Source organism: Hemiscyllium ocellatum, chromosome 35 (assembly GCF_020745735.1).
Source record: "Hemiscyllium ocellatum isolate sHemOce1 chromosome 35, sHemOce1.pat.X.cur, whole genome shotgun sequence".
In the NCBI taxonomy this organism is placed as follows: domain Eukaryota; kingdom Metazoa; phylum Chordata; class Chondrichthyes; order Orectolobiformes; family Hemiscylliidae; genus Hemiscyllium; species Hemiscyllium ocellatum.
In genome coordinates, this window is record NC_083435.1 from 17,052,103 (window position 1) to 17,075,155 (window position 23,053).

Here is a 23,053-nt window from a genome sequence, read left to right on the forward strand (position 1 = left end):
ACAGGATTTACTCTGCTTGGCCAGCCCAGGTCAGCCTGAAGGCAGCTCTGCACTGACTGAAGATCGGTCAAGGGTTTTACAAGGCTTTCTGCTATTCGACTTAAGACAGCACCTTCCAAACCCCTGCCCACTTCCATCTAGAAGAAGGAGAAGGAAAGCAAACACATGGGAACGTCACCCCCCTGCAAGTTCCCCTCCAAGTAACTCACCACCCTGATTTGCAAACTTACCACTGTTCCTTCAGTGTGGCTGGTTCACAATCATGGAATTCCCTCTGTAATGGCAGCATTCAAAAATGCAGCGAAATCGACGTTATTCCTGATGAAGGGCTTTTGCCTGAAACGCCAATTCCGCTGCACTTTGGATGCTGCCTGAACTGCTGTGCTCTTCCAGCACCACTGATCCAGAATCTGGTTTCCAGCATCTTCAGTCATGGTTTTTCCCTCTGTCATGGCCTTGCAAGTCTACCGACAGCAGATGCACTGCAGCAGTTCAAGAAGGCAGCTCACCATCACCTTCTTAAGGGCAACTAGGGATGGGGAATAGATGCTGGCACAACAAACGATGCCCACATCCCATGGGTGAATTAAAAAGACTGATATGCAATTAGATAACACCTTTCATGGCCTTTCTTACAATGCCCCAAAGAGTATGTTCCTTTTTTTTTACATTATGTTACATTACTTCGGCCCAACAAGTCCACACCGACCCGCCGAAGCGCAACCCACCCAGACCCATTTGCCTACACTTACCCCTTCACCTAACACTACAGGCAAGTTAGTGTGGCCAATCCACCCTAACCTGCACACCTTCGGACTGTGGGAGGAAACAGGAGCACCCGGAGGAAACCCACGCATACACGGGGAGAATGTGCAAACTCCACACAGTCAGTTGCCTGACGCGGGAATTGAACCCGGGTCTCTGGCGCTGTGAGGCAGCAGTGCTAACCACTGTGCCACCGTGCCGCCCACTTTCCTTTTATTTTTTTTTCAATCAAGTTGTTCAGAGACGTTATTAAACACCTCCAGAGCAGGTGCAGCCCAAAGCTGTGCAGGCCGGGTGGATGGTCTGTGCTGAATAGCCTCACAGTGTCCAGAGTTGTGGAGGGTAGGTGGGTTAACCAGAGGAAATGCAGGGTTACAGGGGTAGGGCAGGAGGGTTGATCCAGGTAGGATGGGATGCTCTTTGGAGGGTCTGTGCAGACTTGATGTAGGGATTCTAGGTGGGACTTGAACTTGGCTTTGCTGATCCAGAGGTAGGGAAATTATCACTGCACAGCCAGAACACCCAAAATACCCCCCCGCCCCACCAAAGAGCATTTTATTTAAAAATTATTTCACAGCATGCAGCTGTCGATGGTAAGGCCAGGATTTATTAACCATCCTCGGTTGTCCCTTCTGTTGGAGGGAATCCCACAGTGCTCCTGGCAATAGCGTGCAGGATTTTGACCCAGCGATGTATCCATGAGGCAGGACTGTGAGACAGGGGCAACCTCCCCATATGCACGCTGCAAATACAGCAGCCAGGCCCGCCAACACCAGCACACAACGCTGACCAATGACACAGAAGCGGATCTCCCGACACTTGACACCAACGGAGACAAACTATCTGGTCATGACTGCACTGCTCCCCTTGCATCAATCAACCTCGCGCTTCCCCCAATAGAACAGCGCCTGCAACTCACTTGGCTCCAGAAGACGTTTGGGGATATGACCTGAGGCGCTACAGAAATGCAATTTCTCTCTGTCTTTTGCTGGCGAGCGAAGAGACGGTGCCACAAATGTCGCCAAATGATTCATCGCCTTAACGCCCTCCCCACCTCCCCTCCCAGCCCACGGGAGTGACAGATGATGCCCTTGCGATCTGACCAGGCGCCAGCTGAAGTAGGAGTCCGTCACGCTAGAGATTAGTCACAGCAGGAGCCTTCACATCAAACCTGGGGCAGGGTGGTGAGGAGCGGTTTGACTAATGCACCTAACACTATGGGCAATCTAGCATGGCCAATTCACCTTTGGACAGTGGGAGGAAACCGGAGCACCTGGAAGAAACCCACGCAGACACGGAGAGAATGTGCAAACTCCACACAGACAGTTGCCCGAGGCTGTCTCCTACGTGACGGGACAGGTCCGTGCTGGGCCTCTGCTACGCTGCATTTAAATAGAACCGAGCTGTACTCGGGCTGACACCGTGCAGTACGGCAAAGTCTATGGAGTCCCGTGTCTGGCTCAAGCATTTAAGAATGCCCAGAGAACTCAAATCAATGACAAACCATCAACAGGACAGCAGTCCAAAGTACTGTGGCTGCTGGGAATCTCTGTTAAACAGGGGTGAGAATTGCTGGGAACACATTCCCTTATCTGCGGTGTGAGGGCACAGATGTATCTGCTCCCTTGCGTCTGCCTTGCGTTTTCTGCTCTCACACAAGGGGTGAAGTCCTGCACTACGCTAACATCCCAAGGCCACCTGAACGAGGAGTGGGCCATTCGGCCCCTCGAGCCCGCTTCAGCCATTCAATAGGACCGTGACTGACCTGACATCCCTCACGTCCACTTTCCTGCCCTTTCCCCTGTAACCCTTGATTCCCGGAATGGTCAAGAATCTGTTTCTCTCAGCCTTAAATATACACCAGGGCTCTGTCCCCACAGCCCTGTCCGCAGCAGGGAATTCCAAAGATCCACAACCCTCAGGGAAGAAATTCCCCCTTTGTCTCCATCTGAAATTGGTGTCCCTTTATCCCGAGTCTGTGCCCCTCTGGTCCCAGACTCTGCCATGAGGGGAGTGAAGGACGAATCGTCTTTGGGGGAGTGGGAACTGATCTGGAGCAGGGAGGGCTACCCAGCCAGATTGGAATATGCCACTCCCTAACACGACACACGACCAATCTTCAACGATGTTGAAGTCAAGGAGCATTCGTACCCAGTGTCACACTTTAAACCACCCCCCTCCCCACAACCCCAACTCAGTCGATCCTTCCCCTGTCTCTGCCTTCAATTCCCTGAGTGTGCCTGGTCAACTCCACTCCTCAAAGAGCCAACACTCGTTACGTTCTGCAGGCAAACACGTGGAGAACGAGGAGCCAGAGTAGGCCATTCAGCCCTTTGGGCCTCCCCCTGCCTTTCTGTAAGATCACGGCTGTGGGATGAAAGTGGTTAAGACACCACGCATTGTCGGTGAGATGCAGCATGTACGTTTAAGATAACAGGTCCAACCACTATCGTTAGGGGTGTCCCAAGAATGATTCCCTGCTGTTGTTACGACTCAGTACTGGCATGATTCTCTCACTCCCTCCCCCTACCCCAGCCAAGTCTTTCGTTTCTTCCAGAACTCCAGGTCAAACCTACTTCTCTGAGCTCCTTTGATCTGGACAAAAGTGGCTCAGGCCAAGTCTCAATTTTACAATGAAAATTATGGCAGCGGATGACTGTATCCCTCATAACTGAACGTGACCAAATACTACCAATATTTGTCAAGGAGCTAACCCTAATGAAAAGGAGTTTACAACAGAAGGTGATAGCCTTGGAGCAACTAAAGTTAAGACACTGGCTAACCAGGTAACATCACCGCTTGTTTCATGATTTGTCACATGTACCTAGGTACAGTGAAAAGTGTTGTTTTGCATGTTCTGCATACAAAGTGCATCAGGTTAATACAACAAGCAATGAATACAATGTTCCGGCTGCAGAGAAGGTGCACAAAGAGTGAGGTCAACATTCAGCCTGAAGTTTGAAAGGTTCACTCAGATGTCTAATAACGGCGGGGAAGAAGCTGTTCTTGAATCTGTTGGTACGTGTGTTTCAGCTTTGGTATCTCCTGCATGACAGGAGAGATTGGAAGAGATTGTAACCGGGGTGGGAAGGGGTCTTTGATGATGTTGTCTGCCTTCCCGAGGCAGTGAGACGTGTTGATGGAGTCAATGGAGGGAAGGTTGGTTTGTGTGATGGACTGAGCTGAGTTCACAACTCTCTGTAGTTTCTTACGGTCCTGGGCACAGCAGTTGCTGTACCAAGCTGTGATGCATCCTGATAGAATGCTTTCTATGGTGCATCTATAAACATTGGTAAGCGTCTTTATGGACATGTCTTCCAGAAACTCAAACCCTGTGGAGTAATCTCCACTCAATCTATCCCCTCTGAAAACGCACGTTAACTGCTGCTAGGAGAACTTTCTGACCGATTGAAACTACTGCCAAGGCTGGAAATCGGAAATAAAACTGGGAAATGCTGAAAATGTTCAGTGGGTCTGGTCACGTGTCGGGGGAGGGAAAAAGAAAATGACAGAGAGACCGCATGACTGCTCCAGGTCTGTGACACTTCTGGGCAGGGCACAGAAATGAAACCTTTAGGGTTAATTCTTAGTCAGGACCCGATTCTACCTGAAACCTCTTTCCAGGCAGAGATGAGAACACAATGAAGCTCTTCAAAATTATAAAGTGGGCTTGACATTGCTTTCACAGGTTGCAAGGACGAAAGCCTGGGGAGGAAGGTGTTGTCATAAATATACAGCAGTCACCAATGAATCCAACAGTGAATTCTTAAAAGAAAGTCTCACAGTCCAAAGAGGTTAAAATATGGAAAGTGCAGCTGCACAGAGCAACTGAGATCAACAGCATTTAAAAGAAAGCGAGACATGTGCATGAGGGAGAAAGGAAAGGGAGGATAAGTGAAATAAAGAGGGACTGAAGATTGCTGTGGGGAGTTTGCATACAGAAGTTGGACTAAACGGCCTGCTCTTGCAGCAAGTTCTACTTTCACACCTCCAGTCAGTCAACCCGCTGTGGTTTCCATCACCGTTTTCCACCCAATTAATTTGACCGCTCTGAAATGCTATCACTGCACCTGCTGAACCGAAGGCTTCCAGTTTCACCTGCGGCCCAATGGTACACCACTCCGTGTCAAAATAAAAAGAAAATGAAAGTAAGAAACGCATCGTCAGAGCTGACCTGACAACCAACAAGCTGAACTTCAGCAGATTCTGATCACCGCTTTCGACACAACACAACTGCTAGACGATAAGAGACCGAATCTTTTGCCTGACTCTCCACAATAGGTAAAATTGCAATCACGCTTCTCAGTGAACACTTGCCTGGTCTAGAGTAATTATATTCCTGTATTCTCTCCTCTGCTGAATACGTCAGAATATATTCAGCTTTCATTTTTGTCCACCTGCTGATAGTTATAAATAAAAACTCCAGCAGAGACACAGACCACTCAACCAAGCCAGTGTTTAAGCTCCACTCAAGAGAACTCCGGTCTTTCCTCACCCAACTCAATCAACACATCCCTCTATTTCCTTCACCTTCATCTATTTGCCCAGCTTTCCCTTACAGCATCCATACGACTCACTTTAACCACTCCCTGTGAGACAGGACTCCACCTTATCACCGTGCTCTCTGGGCAGGGAGGTCTCTTCACAATTCATGTACTTTACCAGCTACTCCGGCCTTCCTCTCTCTGTCCTCTCACCCGTCCGCTGTGCCTTCAGTTATCAGAACTACGGCCATTACAGTACAGTAGGAGGCCGTGTGGCCATGTTGTCACTAGAACAGTCCTTTCTATCCCCGTAGTCCTGCAAGTATATTTCTCTCAAGTGCTTTTGGAAATCACTGATCATCTCTGCTTCTACAAACCGACTTCTAGGTTATGAGCACAAATGGCATAGACAAGGTTTTTTACATTAGATACACACATTAGGGACATTTAAGCAACGCATATGGATGATAGTAAGTTGAAGGGTATGTAGGTTAGTTTGATTCAGAAGAGGGCTTATGCCCGAAACATCGACTCTCCTGCTCCTCGGATGCTGCCTGACCTGCTGCGCTTTTCCAGCACCACACTCTCACCTGTGATCTCCAGCATCTGCAGTCCTCACTTTGTTGATTTTAAAGCTACTGCAAAACCGCTTTCCAAGGAAGCCTACCTTGAAGAAGTTCCCCATCTCTCTCTCTACAAGGGACTCCTGATGAAGGGCTTATGTCTGAAATGTTAGTTCTCCTGCTCCTCGGATGCTGCCTGACCTGCTGTGCTTTTCCAGCACCACGCTCTCGACTCTGATCTCAGAGTAGGATAGAAGGCCGGCACAACATCAGGGCCGAAGGGTCTGTAACAAGCTGTACTGTTCTATGTTCCATGTTCTGTTCCCCTGCATTTCTGACCTAACACCCTTTGTCCCTGCACCATCAGCTGAAAGCAGCATTGTTTCTTTAATCTATCTTTATGGAAACCTGTGCGGGATTTTAGTGACGTGCAGTTTTGGTCTCAGGAAAGATACAACTGCCAGAGAGGGAATGCGACTAAGGTCCAGCAGTTTTGGTCCCAGAACTGTTCGATCAAGAGAGGGTGGGTCAACTGGGCCTGAAGTTTCGCGGAACGAGAGGTGATTTCATTGAAACCTACAAAATGCACAAAGGGATAAAAAAAGGGGAAATGAAAGCTTCCCACGGTTGGGGAGTCTAGAACGAGGGCAAAAATTTAAAAAAAAAGAATACCACTTAAATCCAAGACAACAGAACTTTAGTTTTTAAATCAGAGGGTTGTGAAACTCTCCAGCCCAGAGGAGAGTACTTGAGACTTGACAATAATTTTTTCATAGAGAGTTCTGGGATAGTGTGAGTCAAAGGCACTGAAGTGGCTCATCAGCCATGATCAGTTTCAATGGAACAGCAGGTTCGAGGGGCTGAATAACCGACTCTTCTTCCAATGTCATGATCTCTCCAGCTCTATTAACTCTTGTTTCAGTATCTTTAACTCCAAGGGTAACAGGTCAGTTGCTTACATTCTGGAGTTCTCTCTCCCCAAACCTCTGTTCCTACAGCACATCTTCAAAGTTCTCTCTCTCTCTCTCTCTCTCTCTCACTGACCAGACCGTCGGCCGCAGCCCTTCGCTTCCTCTGGCTTACTCAGATCTGACTTCCTGTGTGAAGCCTATTGAAATATCATACCACAGTAAGGACCCTGTAATTATGCACAATTGCTATCAAGCTGGTCAAACATTGTGTTATAATCTGAAAACTCACAAGCAGAATTTCGCTGTCTTCCTCAATGTTTCCTTTCCATTCGTATCTGGAGGTAAATTAAAAAAAATTAAAACATTATGCAACTAAATTGACATGTGTGCAAATGAAATTTCCATTCCCACGATGGAAAGAAATATCACATTTATGAAGCATCTTTCTCTACTTGAGGATATCTCAAAGCACTTGACAACGATTGCAGTACTTTTTGAAATATGAATCATTTGTAATGCAGGGAAGGCGACAGCCAATTTGCTCACAGCAAGTTCCCAGTAGATGGAATGGGACAATGACACGAAACAGTAAACTCCTCTGAATCTGGCACATAGTTATAGAGATGTACAGCACGGAAACAGATCCTTCAGTCCAACTCGTCCACGTTGACCCTATGTGTTAAATTAAGCGAGTCTCATTTGGCCCATATCTCTCTAAACCCTTCCTATTCATGTCCCCATCCAGATGGCTTTTAAATGCTGTAATTGTACCAGCCTCCATCACTTCCTCTGGCAGCTCATTCCATCCACGTACCACCTTCTGCGTGAAAATGTTGGTACTTAGATCCCTTTTAAATCTTTCCCACCTCACTTTATACTTATGCCCTCTGGTTTTGGATCCCTCTGCCTTGGGGAAAACATTGGCTCTTCCCCCCCCCGCAACCCTCTCTCCCCCATGCCCTTAGGGTTGTATAAACCTCTAAAAACCCTCAACCTCCAACCTTCCAGGGAAAACAGCCCCAGTGTATTGCTCCCGCGAGGAGGTTGAGCAACTCATCAACCTCACAACGCCGAGTGTATTCAGCCTCTCCCTGTAGTACAAACCCTCCAACCCTGGCAAAATTCTTGTAAATCTTTTCTGAACCCTTTCCTGCTTCACATCACTCTTCTGACAGCGGGGAGACCAGAGTTGATCGCAGTATTTCAAAAGTGGCCAAACTAATGTCTTGTACAGGCCCAACATGACCTCCCAACTCCTGGCCTCAATGCACTGACCAATAAAGACAAGCATATCAAATGCCTTCTTCACTATCCTGTCTACCTGTGACTACATTCAAGAGACTATGAACCCACAGTCGCCCAAGGCTGGAATCGAACCTGAGTCCCTGACACTGTGAGGCAGCAGTGCTAACCACTGAGCCACCGTGCCTGCTAGAATGCAACTCAGTGTCTTGCTACAGTTCTAGGTAGTTAAGAGTCCCCCCCCACTGCTGTGGGTCTGGAGTCACATGTGAAGATTCCGTCATCAAAATAACTTCAGAGAATGAATTTTTGCAATGCCCAGTGATTTCACAGTCACTATTACTGAGATTAGCCTTTTATTCAAAATTAACCCAACGAATTGAATTTAAATTCACCCAACTGCCTTGGAGGGATTCTAAACCCATGGCTCCCATTATTTGGTTAGGTCTCTGGCCCATGACCACCATGCTACTGATCCACAGTCAAGGTACAGTACCTTGACAGGACCTGTTTAACAGCACTGTGGGTGTGCCAATGCCCCACGGACTGTAGTGGGTGATGAGAGCAGCTCACTGTTACATTCTCGAGGACAGTCAGGGGTAGATAACTCACGCCAGTCTTATTGGCAACGGTCACACCTCTTGGCTGCATAAGGTGAAATGATCTTGCTGCAAGGGAGTTCTATTCATCTACTGGCAAATGAAGCAACGCTGTGAAAATGGATTGACCGATTACTGGTCTCAGGGCTGTGAGTGGATGCCTGATATCATTCAAGGTTAGATTGGGTAAATGGAAGTGGGGTCAAAGGGATAGTGGGAGGTAAATGGGATTAAAGGTCATTTCGCCCCGTGGCGAAAACGTGCTGAACGCAGACCGAATCTGACGACATCCTTCCGCCCGTAACACCCGCCCACCTGGATGAAAAGACTCACGTACACGGAAGTTATCTGTGGGACAATGTTCACACAGGCAGCCAACTTCTTCTGTACAACACCCCTGGGGAATCAAACACAGCGAGGAATGTCAATGCTCATTGTGCACCGCAAAGTGTGAATTACTTCAGTCAACTGCTCCAAGTTCGATTTGTAATGGGATTTGTGATGGGATCAAAAGGGCTTGATTGACTTGATAAATTAATGGTTTATTTCTAAGCTGGCCTGTATTTTTGTCTTGCCAAGCAGTTGCAATGCTTTAAAAAATAAAGGGGCTGAGAAAAATAAATGGGAGACCTCGTAGAAACCTATAAAATTCCAACAGGACTAGACACGGGTAAACACAGGGAGGGGTGATCAGGGAGTTCGGAAATCGGGGGGGGGAGGGTGTCACGGTTCGAGGAGAGGGGATAGGCCCATTCAGGATTGAGATGAAGAGACACAGATTGGCGAATCTGTGGAATTCACTACACCACAGAAATCTGATTGAAGCCAAAACATGGGATGTTTTCAACAAGGAACTAGATATAGTTTAGATTAGATTAGATTACATTACATTACTTACAGTGTGGAAACAGGCCCTTCGGCCCAACAAGTCCACACCGACCCGCCGAAGCGCACCCACCCAGACCCATGCCCCCACATTTACCCCTGCACCTAACACTACGGGCAATTTAGCATGGCCAATTCACCTAACCTGCACATTTTTGGACTGTGGGAGGAAACTGGAGCACCCAAATATAGTTCTTATATTTGAGGTGATAGAAGGATATGTGGAGAAAACAGGAAGAGGATGATCAGCCATGATCATACGGAATGATGGAGCAGGCGGCTGGAAGGGCCGAATGGCCTACTCCTGGCTATTTTTGATGTTTCACAGGAGATTTCTGTTTACAATGCTGCAGGCCCCATGGTTGCAATTCTCTGGCGTACTTGTACGATATGAAGTTCGATCAAAGACAGAATTTATTTATGTGGTACAATGAGTCTCGGTTTTTGGGCGGGGAGTGTAGTGTTGCAAAGTGCTCCAAGACAAGCAGCGTGCTTTTGAAGGGTATCTGCTTCACGCGCGGCAGCCAAACTTCCCATAGCAAGCCCGAGAAACAACACTGAATCAGAGAGACGGGGAACGGGGGGCGCTGGTTTAAAAGAGGGTCTGAGAAAGGAAATGGAGAGGAAACACAGTTACTTTCTCAGAAGAAAATGGGCAATTGTGACGTCGAGGATTCTGTCTGGACGAACTCGACAACTCAGCAGTCTGGATCCAGGCCTGGAGGGAGGGAAGTGTCTCCAAAGGCGCAGGTAATTCTAAACTATCAGCCATAGAGATTAGTTCCGAGGACCAAAGGATTCTGTAAGGTGCTATTGATTAAGTTGGCCGACAGAGACGTACAGAGTTCAAAAGTCGGGAAAAATGAGGTGATATATCTGAGTTAAAAAGGGAGTAGGGATTAAATGGTTGCTTGAGAATTGGAGGGGGGGTGGAGAAGAGAGAAGGAAAAAAAAAGTTCTTGAAGTTTTTCATCTCGCACTCGTCACATCATCATCATAAGAATACCAGATCTCAAAAGGAACAACAGTTACAGCTCATTGTGCTATAATGTGACAGTTGGGCTCCTCTGCAACAGAAAACCACTACAGAAAATTGCGCTGTATAAAACCACTATAGAAAATTGCTATACCCAATCAGCAGAAAGTTTGCGTTATCCGAACAGCATCCACAATTCATCAATCACGTTATAGCCAATCCGTGTTTAATGAAACGCGTGTTAAACCACAACGACCTGTACAAGCGCACAAGAAGAAGGGGTTGATTGGCTGGAAAGTGGTATGTGATAGGTAAAGGTGTCACCATGGAGCATGCCAGTAAAACAAGGTCATCCAAATTTTCACTTACATTCAAACCAAGCAAGTTGACACTGATTGAACAAGGTATTGCCACGCAGAGTGCCCAGGAAAAGGCTCCCTCTGTTTTTATTCAGTTCGCCAAGGAGCAAGGCCGAGACACAGGCTTCCTGTTTGCAAAGCCCAAGGCCCCTGGATGTGAATATGTGCAACTTCTAGCAGGCGTACGCGGGCGACATTAATCTTAAAATTGATTGTGAGGATAATTTTTAGCACAACCTGGATTGTTGAGTAGGTGCTTTTCCTGATTTGCTGAATCACATTTAATGTTGGACACTGAGCTCCATGATTTGCAAGCACAGGCTGGTTGAATATAGTAAGTGCTCTGCCTGATGCAATCACTTGCTGTTTCATACGATCCATCAGCCACTGGGACGTATAGCCTAGATACCTGGCATCATGCCAGCACTGAAACTCGTATACCAATTCCTAATTTCAGAGGAACTAATTTTAGAGGTAAGAGGAACATTTTATTTTGGTTTGGTGGTTTAATCTTGCATGGAGAGTACCACTCCATGCTGCTACTGCATCGTAGCAGGATGAAATGGCGAACCGCAAACAGTATCTTTGTAATGCTGGTTTGTTGAACGCAAGGCAGAAAGTTACAACCGCACAGGAGACAAACAAAAAACGTGCAGTGAGTTGCTGTGACCTGGAATGCGCTGACTGACAGATCAGTGAAAGTGCATTCAGTGGTGACTTCCGAAAGGAAATTGGAAGAATGGTCACAGAATCACAGATAGCCTATAGTGCGGAGAAACAAGCCATTCGGCCCATCAAGTGTTCACAGACTCTCTGAAAAGCATCCCACCCAGACCCTGCTCCCACAGTCTACCCCCTTTACATTATTCTAGCCTGCACCATCCCTGGATATGACGGGGTAATTTAGGATGGCTGACCCATCTAACCTGCACATCTTTGGAACGTGGGAGGAAACCGGAGCACCCAGAAGAAACCCACGCAGGTGAGGGGGAGAAGGTGCAAACTCCACACAGTCGCCTGAGGGTGGAATCAAACTCGGGTCCCCACCACCGTGAGACAGCAGTGTTAACAACTGAGTCACCGTGCCCACTGAGGGGAGAACAACTGCCGGCCCCACATCAAAGGATTATGAGAGTGCGACCAGTCATATAGATGTATCTTAAAGCTGGCACATCTAACATGGACTAAATGGACTCCCATGTGGGACGAATCTACAACGCTATTTGTGTAATAGCAGTGGTTGGGATGAGGGCAGGGGTGAAAGTGTTTAGAACCAGCTGCATGGCCTTACGTACAGACGCGTGCACAAGAACTGGAAAGCCGTGGATAGTCAGTCTCGCCGTGGATAGTCAGTCTCACCTTGCAATGTCTTTAGCAACCTCCATGTTGGGGCAGGTAATGAAGGCCGCAGAGTGGGTCCCAGACACGTAGCTTTCAGTCGCCATGGAGAACAGTCTCAAGCCCACGCTCCTCAGGCCAGAGAACATCAACAGTGTGAACAGCAGAGCCTACAGGAGAGAAGAGAACAAGGGAGGGTCAGCAGACTGACCTTCAACAGTATCAACATCTGAGGTACAGGAGTGTACAGACTCTTTCTGATTTCTGAAGGGTGCTGCAGTTAATGGGATCTGCAGGTCAGAATCCCTCAAGCATGGAAGCTGGCCATTCAGCCCACCGACCGTCCGAAGACCATCCCACCCACTCTCACCTCCCACACCTTTCCCCATAACCCTGCATTTGCCATGGCTGATCCCACCCAGCCTACACATCCCTGGTCACTATGGGCAACTTAGCATGGCCAATCCATCCGACCTGCACATCTTTGGACTGTGGGAGGAAACCCATGGAGATACGGGGAGAATGTGTAAACTCCACACACCAGACGGTCGCCCGAGGGTGGAATCGAAACCGGGTCCCTGGTGCTCTGAGGCGGCAGTGTAAACACTGAGCCACCGGGTTGCTAGTTTAGTTATCAGAATCCTCGTATTCCCTGCCTAATGCATTGTGGGTCTACATGGAACATGTGGACTGCAGTGGGTCAAGAAGGTTAGCACTGCTGCCTCACAGCGCCAGAGACCCGGGTTCAATTCCCGCCTCAGGCGACTGACTGTGTGGGAGTTTGCACATTCTCCCCGTGTCTGCGTGGGTTTCCTCCGGGTGCTCCGGTTTCCTTCCACAGTCACAAAGATGTGCAGGTCAGGTGAATTGGCCATGTCAACTTGCCCGTAGTGTTAGGTAAGGGGTAAATGTAGGGGAATGGGTGGGTTGCGCTTCAGCGGGTCGGTGTGGACTTGTTGGGCCGAAGGGCCTGTTTCCACACTGTAAGTAATCTTAAAAAAAAAGGCAGCTCACCCTCACCTTCTCAAGGGCAATAAATATTGGTTCAGCCTACATCCTGAAAATCAATAAAAAAAGTTGGCACGCTACATTCACGTGGGTGAGGCATGTGCTTGAAGCATCCTCCCTCTGAAAAGGAGGAAGCGAGTCCACATGTGACTGACTGGGTACCGAGCTGGGAGGAAGGTGAAGATAGGGCTTATATTTGTCTTTCTCTCACACATACACGTACACACACAGACACACACACGTGCACAGACACACACGTGTGCACAGACATACAGAGAAGCTGTTTAAAGTTATTCATGGCTGAGTTGGAAGCTTTGATAGACAAAAGAATCAAAGATTGTAATGTACAGACAACAAGATGGAGTTCAGACCAGGTCACCCATGGTCTTACTGAACGGTGGAGCAGATTTGAAGGGCCGAATGGACTCCTCCTGCTCCCACGTTCCCAGACAGAGAATTGTGCAGAGCTTGGGAAAGAAAAAGCTTCAAACCCTGTCCGCCCCGTCAGTTCCAGAGGCTGAGCAGTCAGTAAGCCTTGCGAGAATGAAGCAGACAACTAAAATCAATGGCAAGTAATCACTCTGTCCAGCAGTGACATTCAATCAAGCAGTTCACACCATCTTCAGAGCCCAGGGGCCTTCAGTTATTTAATGTGCAATTAAGCACTATAACAGTGTATGCAGTACACACATGCAAACTGCTAACTCAGAGCTGGACGAAAATAACAGGAATAACCTACACACACACACACACACCCTCCTGTTCCTTCCCCATGGACCTATATGCCTTCAAATTAAATGATGTGGAGGAGTCGGTGTTGGACTGGGGTGGACAAAGTTAAAAATCACACAACACCAGGTTATGGTCCAACAGGTTTATTTAGAAGCACCAGCCTTCAGAGCGCTGTTCCTTCATCAGGTAGCTAGTGAGGCAGGATCAGAATTTATTGCAAAAGATCACAGTGTCATGCAACTGATATGATATATTGAACACACCTAAACTGTTGTTAAGTCTTTCTCTTTTTAGAATGGGCTGCAGGTATTGATTCATTAATATGTAAATCCCAGAACTACTTTCAAGTCACATTCTCAAGATAACTTAAGGTTTTATGGAAAAAAAGTGACATCTCAGTTCAGACAATGCATTAAAGGTGTGAGGTTAGAGTCTGTCTGTATTCCAGTCTTGAGTCAGACTGGTTCTATTTTGAAAGCAGAAATTTATAAAATGCAAATACAATTCTGCAAATGCAAATTCACCCAATAGATTTATATGTGTGCACACGCGTCTGTGAGAGTGAGAGTTTGTGTACATGCAAGTGTGTGCATGTGTGTGTGTGTGCATGTGAGCGTGTGTGCTTGGTAGGCTTATACTCCGTTGCACACACACTACCAAGAGCTTACACATATGTGCACACACTTACACTCTCTCTCTCCCTCCCTCGCATGCACACAAACACACATATAAGTCTATAGAATGAATCTGCATTTGCAGAATTGTATTTCCAGATATAACTCTATTTTGTTCTAAAAGCTCACAGTATGCAGGCAGTCAATCCATGTGACATTTTATTGATTCCTACATTAGAAATAGAACCAGTCTGACTCAAGATTTGAATACACACAGAGTCTAACCTCACATCTTTAACGCATTGTCTGAACGGAGATGTCACTTTTTTTTATAAAACCTTAAATTATCTCAGGAATGTGACTTGAAAGAAGTTTTGGGATTTACATATTAAGGAATCGATACCAGCAACCCTCTCTAAAAGACGAAAAACTTAACAACAATCTAGGTTTGTTCAATATATTGTTTTAATTGCATGGCACTGTGACCTTTTACTATAAATTCAGTGTCTTATGATCCTGCCTCACTAGTTACCTGATGAAGCAGCAGCAACCTGAAAGCTAGTATTTCCAAATAAACCTGTTGGACAGTAACCTGGTGTTGTGTGATTTTTAACTTCAAATTAAATACATTAAGGACAATCATTTTATCCACACTTTTGTGGCTGTTAGTTCTACCAGGTGTGAGGCCTTCAGATCAGGAGACCTACTCAAATATAAGGAATCCAAGTCTGACCTTCGCAGAGCCATTAAGACAGCCAAGGATCAATACCGATCCAAACTAGAGCCCCAGGCAGACACCCAGCGACTATGGCAAGGACTGAATGACAACACAGGTTCGAAGAAGAGACAGTGCAAGATAGCAGATGATGACACATCCCTCCCAGATCGTCTCAACACCTCCCATGCTCGCTTTGAGCCTATTCTGACAAGTCCTGATGAACCTCTCCCAACAGTCACAGCATCAAAGAGGTCAGGTCAGTTTTCCTTCGTGCGAGTCCAAGGAAAGCGATGGGACCGGACAGAGTACCAGGCCGTGCACTCAGAGCTTGCGTAGATCAACTGGCAGAGGTCTTCTCGGACATCTTTAACCTCTCCCTGCAGCAGGCCACTGTCCCTGCCTGTTTCAAAAGGGCCAACATCATCCCCGTGCCTAAGAAGGCTCATGCAGCATGTCTCAATGACTACCGCCCAGTGCCCTAACCTCGATGGTCATGAAGTGCTTTGAAAGGCTGGTCATGGCATTAATCAACTCCAGCCTCCCCACTACTCTTGACCCATTCCAATTTGCCTGTCGGACCAACAGATCCCCATCAGATGCCGTGTCACCTGCCCTTCACTCCTCCCTAGAACATCTTGACACTAAGAACAGCTACGTAACAATCCTACTCATTGACTACAGTTCAGCTTTCAACACTATTATCCCTGTAAGACTGATTACTAAACTTAGTGATCTCGGCCTAAGCCCCGCTCCCTGCAACTGGATCCTCAATTTCCTGACCCACAGGCCACAATCAGTGAAGATTGGGACCATATTTTATCCTCACTAACACTCAACACTGGAGCCCCCCCAGGGGTGCATATTCAGCCCCTTACTGTACTCACTGTATCCCCTTGACTACGTTGCCAAATACCAGACTAATGCCATTTACAAGTTCGCTGATGACACCACCATAGTCGGTCGAATCTCAGATGGCGACGAAACAGACTACAGACGGGTGGTGGAAGACCTGGGAAACTGGTGCAGAGAACAACTTAGCTCTCAATGCCAGCAAAACCAAGGAACGCATTATTGACTTTCGGTGGGATGTTATTCATGCCCCTCTACACATTAACAGCACAGAGGTGGAGTGAGTGGAGAGTGTCAAGCTCCTGGGAGTGGTCATCCAGAATAAGCTTTCTTGGACTCTTCATGTGGACTCATTGGTTACAAAGGCCCAACATCTCTTCTTCCTCAGGCAGCGAAAATCCTTGCCAACCTTTATAGGTGTGCCATCGAGAGCATTCTGTCTGGATGTATCACTACCTGGTATGGCAACTGTACCATTCAAGATCGGAGACGGTTACAGAGAGTGGGGAACTCAGCCCGGACAATCACAAAGGCCAACCTCCCATCGATAGAATCCATCTTCCAGGCCTATTGTCAAGGAAAGGCCGCCAACATTCTCAAAGATCCATCCCACCCTGGCAATGTTTTTCTACAACCTCTACCATCGGGGGAGAAGGAGAAAATGAGGACTGCAGCTGCTGGAGATCAGAGCTGAAAAATGTGTTGCTGAAAAAGCGCAGCAGGTCAGGCAGCATCCAAGGAGCAGGAGAATCGACGTTTCGGACATAAGCCTTCCTGATGAAGCCTTCATGCTGCCTGACCTGCTGCGCTTTTCCAACAAAACATTTTTCATCGAGGGAGAAGGTACAGAGGCCTGGAACACACACACCAGCCGGGTGCACTACAGTTTCTACCCGACTGTTGTTAGAATACTGAATGGACTCACAAACTCTTAACATTCGCCTGTACCTGGACTGTGTTTTTACTGCTGTTTACCTATTATTTACTATCTGTGATCTGCCTGTATTGCTTGCAAGACAAAGCTTTCCCTCAGTACACATGACAATAAATTCAATTCAATTCAATAAGTTTTCAGCAAGTCCATGCCTTTATCACCACGCCCCCCCCACCCCACCCCACTCCACAATTTCTTATTTTTGTGTTTATAGTTGACCTCAATTTTGGTCTCCCTGTGCAGAAACATGGAGGCATTTGTCCCCAGCAGAGAAAATTAATCGCTTTCAGAACTTTAAAAGGTCTCTAGCAGTTCACTCCTCAGCCTTCCCCCTCCCAGATAAGTATTCATTAAGAGAGGGTAAAGTGGAGAGGCGCGTGCGTGGAAATAGGAGGCACTGTTTGGTCTTGTTGCCGAGTTTGAGAGAGGAAATTACAGTATAAAGGGAAAGTGAAAAAAAAACTTACAAGCATTGTGGCTCTGAAGGGGCTGTGTTTGAGGCTTAGTTTCACGCTGCCCAGCAAATGCCTGAGGTCATGCATTCCCCTCTGCAGACGGACACCAGAGAAGAGGCGTTGGAAACAGGCACTGACAGAACTTTCTGATAACATAGCAGGCTCACAGAAAGAGACCAATCGACCCACTGAGTCTGTGCTGAATCTTTTCTAGCAGCGCAATGTCTCAGCAGTTAGCACCGCTGCCTCACAACGCTAGGGAGTCGGGTTTGATTTCAGCGTCGGGAGACTGATTGTGTGGAGTTTGCACATTCTCCTCACGTTTGCGTGGGTTTCTACCCACAGTCCAGAGGTGTGCAGGTCAGGGTGGACTGACCGTGCTAAATTGTCCCAGAGTGTTGAGGCTAGGTGGACTAGCCATGGGAAGCACAGGGTTACAGGGAAGGGGTGGGTTGGTTGCTCGCTCTTCGGAGGGTCCTTGTGGGACTGGATGGGCCGAATAGCCTGCTTCCACACTATAGGCCTTCTATCCTATAACAGAGGATGTTATGCATTCAAGGGCAGCGCTGTGGGAGCACTGCAGTGTCGGAAGTGCCGTCTCTCTGCAGAGGTGTTACATTACAGGTCCGCCTGGCTTCTCAGGTGGACGCGAGAGATTCTCCCACACCACTCTGCAGAAGGGCTGAGGGCTTTCTCTCCAGTGTGTGATCAATACTTATCACAAAATCAGCATCACACAAAGCAGAGATTTTGGTCATTATCACACTGCTGTCTGTCGGAGCCCCTGCTGTGTGCACCTGAAGTGACCACGTGACAGACTGTAACAACAGCTATTCTCCGGAAAAGCCATTCATCGTTGTAAAGCATTTTAGGAACATATTCCAGAGGAACCCCGATTATCCACACAACTGTGGCAGGTGAGTATTTTGCTCGGATAATCGAACGTTCGGATGATTGAGTGCCGGATAGCACAGTTCAGCCAAGCACCGGGACCTTGCGATCTTGTCCGGACATTCCGAAATTCGGATAATCGAATGCCAGATAATCGAGGTTCCTCTGTACTTAGCAGCAGGATAGGCCGTTTGGACATTCAAGTCTGCCCTGCCATTTGATAAGGCCATGGCAGATCTGACCCTGGCATTAATCTCGTGTTGCTGTCTGCCATCTTTAACCCCGGCTTCCCGATCTAATTGAGCTGTGAAAGTACTCGATAATTCCACCTCCATTGATTTCCTGAGGAATGAAATTTGTTCTGGGCAAAAAATAAACTCCCCATTTCTACTAGGTGGATTAGCCATGCTAAATTGTCGATAGTGTCCAGGCGATGTGCAGGCTAAGTGGATTAATCACGGTAAATGCAGAGTTACAGGGAGAGGATAGGGGGAGTAAATCTGGGCGGGATGCTGTTTGGAGATCAATGGGCTGAATGGCCTGCTTTCTCACTGTAGGGATTCTATCTCAAAAGGGAGACTTCTTACTCAGACTGCATTCCTGAGTTCTGGTCTTACCAATAACAGAAAACACTGGGAGGATTTGAGCTACAGGGAGAGGCTGAACAGGCTGGGACTATTTTCCCTGGAGCGTCGGAGGCAGAGGGGTGACTTTACAGAAGTTTATAAAATCATGAGGGGCATGGATAGGGTAACCAGACAAGGACTTGTCCCTGGGGTGGAGGAGTCCAGAGCTAGAGGGCATAGAGCATAGAACATTACAGCGCAGTACAGGCCCTTCGGCCCTCGATGTTGCGCCGACCTGTCATACCAATCTGAAGCCCATCTAACCTACGCTATTCCATGTATGTCCATATGCTTGTCCAATGATGACTTCAATGCACTTAAATTTGGTAAATCTACTACCATTGCAGGCAAAGCATTCCATACCCTTACTACTCTAGGTTTAGGGAGAGAGGAGAAAGATATAAAAGATACCTAAGGGGCAACTTTTACATGCAGAGGGTGGTACGTGTATGGAATGAGCCGCCAGAGGAAGTGGTGGAGGGTGGTACAATTGCAACATTTAAAAGGCATCTGGATGGGTATATGAATAGGAAGGGTTTACAGGGATACGGGCCGGGTGCTGGCAGGTGGGACTAGATTGGGTTGGGATATCTGGCTGGCATGGACAAGTTGGACCGAATGGTCGCTTTCCGTGCTGTACATCTCTATGACTCTATGAGTGATACAGTATTAATGTCACTGTACTGGGAAATCGAGAGCTAATGTTGTGGGGACTGAGTTTGAATCCCATCATGGCAGACGGTGAAATTCAATAAAAGTCATGTAGCCAATACAACTAGCCATTTTTTTAAAAAAACCCATCTGGTACATCCACGTCCTTTAGGTTTACTAATCTCGCTTAGTGAATGAAATCTGCCATCCTCACCCGGTCTGCCCTATATATATGACTCCAAAATGGGGTTGAATCGTGACTGCCCTTTGGACAATCAGCTGTAAAGGCTGGCCAGTGAGTGACCCTAAGGTCCATGACCAGCAACGGCTGGGAGAGAATCCTGGCTGTAAGAGCTGCTCCTATTTTTTAGGGGCTTTCTCTTCTGCGTTGGAGCCGATTTCCTCAGTTTCTGGGAGCAGTAACTACCGTCTTTGTGAGGTTCGTTTAAAAAGATCAAAAGCAACAATACTTTAAACGGGAGCGGAGAGAGCCGAAGTTTCGGGACAGACCATGCGGGAGATCAGAGAATGGCTCATCCAAAAGCCTCTGAAGGGCAATGTTTCACACAGAGGGTGGCGCGTGTATGGAATGAGCTGCCAGAGGAAGTGATGGAGGCTGGTACAATTGCAACATTTAAAAGGGTGGGTATGTGACTAGGAAGAGTTCAGAGGGACATGGGTCAAATACTGGTAAATGGGACTAGATTAATTTAGAATGCCTATCAACAAGGGTGAGTTGGACTGAAAGGTCTGTTTCCACTCTATATTAGTCTATGATTAAGAAAAAAAATTCCTCCAAGTCTCTCTTCATTAGGTCCCCTCGAAGTCTACGATTGTTCGATAAACACGGAAGTCATTAAAGACAGTACAAACGCAGATCCTTTCACAGTTTGGATAGTGAGCAGGTTATACTGACAGCTGACAGTGAGATGAATGACTGGTTGGGCTGTCTGTGTGCTTTTAACTGATCAGGATATCGGTCAAGCTTTGAAAGTTTGATGTTTTTTTAACATTTCCAGCTTAATAATTTCCTTCCTAAAACCGGATGACCAGAACTGGACACAGTATTTCGGAAGAGTCCTCACCGACATCCTGCACAACCTCAACATGACATTCCAACTTAATTGGAAACCGCATCGCATTCCTTCACTGTTGCTGGGTCAAAACTCCTGGAATTCCCTCCCTAATGACAACGTGGGTTGTCTGACAGCACATGGACTGCAGTGGTTCAAGAAGGCAGCTTCTTTAAGGCACCAAGGGATGCACAGTGAACACTGGCCGAGTCATAGCAGCCAGGTCTCAGATGAATTGTTAAAAAGTGGAGATCTGAAACTCCCTCTCCCAACAATCTATGAATCGTCAGAGGATACCAAGATTGAGTTTGACAGATTTTAGTTGAACAAGGAGACGAATGAATGTGGAACCAAACTGAGTAAATGGAGTTACGATACAAGTCAGCCAGAATATAATTGAAAGGCAGGGCAAGCTGGAATAGTCTGTTCCTATTCCTCTGCCCACATGACATGGGCGGCACGGTGGCACAGTGGTCAGCACTGCTGCCTCACAGCGCCAGAGACCCGGGTTCAATTCCCAACTCGGGCGACTGACTGTGTGGAGTTTGCACATTCTCCCTGTGTCTGCGTGGGTTTCCTCCGGGTGCTCCGGTTTCCTCCCACAGGTGAACTGACCATGCTAAATCGCCCCATAGTCTTAGGTAAAGGAGTAAATGTAGGGGTATGGGTGGGTTGCGCTTTGGCGGGTCGGTGTGGACTTGTTGGGCCGAAGGGCCTGTTTCCACACTGTAAGTAATCTAATCTGATTGAATGCCAAAGCTCGACTCTTCATTGCAGATTAGGAGTCGGGAAATTAAGAACTGAAAGCAATTATTAAAGCAGCAAGCTGTAAAGTCCTAAGCTCAGAACCAAACGTACTAAATGAAATTAGTAATTAAAACGAGACACTAACATGCCTGCTAGAGGGAACTACCTCAAGCTAACCGCTCCAGTTTGTTCACTTCTTAGTGAGACGTATTCACTCACACAAAACCAAAACAACCCAGCACCCCCAGGGACATGTAGATGTATCTTAAAGGTGTGACTGTGTGTCAATGGCTGTCCTTTCCCACACCCAGTCAGTGAGATATCTCACCCAGGGTGTTGATGCCTCCCCCCGTTGTGTATCAACTAAGTACATATGTTAGTGGGATCTCAATATGTTAGGGCAGCACAGTGGCTCAGTGGTTAGCACTGCTGCCTCACAGCACCAGGGACACAGGTTCGATTCCAGCCTCAGGTGGAGTTTGTACATTATCCTTGTATCTGCGTAGATTTCCTCCCACAGTCCAAAGATGTGCAGGTTAAATGAACTGGCCATGTTAAATTGCCCCATACTGTCCAGGGATGTGCAGGGTAGGTGTGTTAGCCGTGGGGTGGGCTGGGAGGGTTGTGTCAATGTGGACTCGACTGGCCAACCAGCCTGCTTTCACACTGTAGGGATTCTTTACATTAGCCATTCCTTCATTGACGACAGTACTCCCTAATTGTACTGTGGGGGAGTCCTCAGTCACATGAACTGTGGGGGTTCAAAACTGCAACTCATCCCCACTTTGTTAACAAGCACTGTGAACTGGACAACCTTGCTGACAGCGCGAGACAGAGAGAGAGCGAGACAGACAGACAGACAGACAGAGAGAGAGAGAGAGAATTAGAGAAAAGAAAAATAGGAACTGAAGTTTCACGGGGAAACACACAAAATCACACCTCAGAATGATCTTACCACACATAGATTCACAGCACTGGTGCTTCCTGGTGCCTCATGTGCAAGGCTAAATGTTTCCGAGAGACAGTAGGGACTTGAACTAAATAGAAGTGACAGCGGGAGAAAGGTGGGTGGATGGAGGGCGGGGGGGGAGGGTGGGGGGCTTGAGAGCAAAGGTACCCAGAATGGGACAAAATGCATAAATAAACAGGCAATAGGGTTAAAGGGATGAAAGAATGGCAAAAGGGAAAAACTAATGGCTCTTCACTTAAATACATGCAGTCCTCAGTACAAAATAATTAACTGCACAAACAGACGTTAATGATTACGATGTTTTAGCCATTATGGAGATACGGCCCCCAGGAAATCGAAGTTGGCAATTAAATACTCAGCGATGTGTCACTTTTGAAAAGGACTGGCAGGAAGAGGTGGTGGTGGGGTAGCCCTGTGCGCGCTGGATGGAATAGGTGGGAAAACAAGAAGCGACCTTTGATCGGATAACATAGAATCCAATATGGGTGGAGGGAAGGAATAACAACAGGAAGTTGACACCAGACCAGCAACTGCGGGCAGGTAGTGTGGGAGCCCTTTGTAATCATCCCTCCCTCAAACAGATATACCGTGTTGTATACTTGCGGTGGGGGAATGGCCTCCGGGGGGAAGGCAACAACAGGCAGGTTGGTTGTTCTGTTGTAC

The 23,053-nt window shown here is 47.4% G+C and overlaps 1 protein-coding gene across 1 annotated transcript in view; it reads right to left on the minus strand.

Moving 5' to 3' along the window:
• Positions 1–23,053, minus strand: part of LOC132832669 (protein CutA homolog) — a 37,708-nt gene that overhangs the window by 11,761 nt on the left and 2,894 nt on the right. Inside the window, exons 2-5 of the mRNA XM_060850752.1 lie at positions 17,445–17,525; positions 12,144–12,292; positions 8,902–8,961; positions 7,013–7,058 (exon numbers count right to left, since the gene is read on the minus strand). Of these exons, the coding sequence (XP_060706735.1) occupies positions 7,013–7,058; positions 8,902–8,961; positions 12,144–12,292; positions 17,445–17,519 (330 nt within the window). The 5' untranslated portion in view covers positions 17,520–17,525. The remainder of the gene's footprint in view (positions 1–7,012; positions 7,059–8,901; positions 8,962–12,143; positions 12,293–17,444; positions 17,526–23,053) is intronic.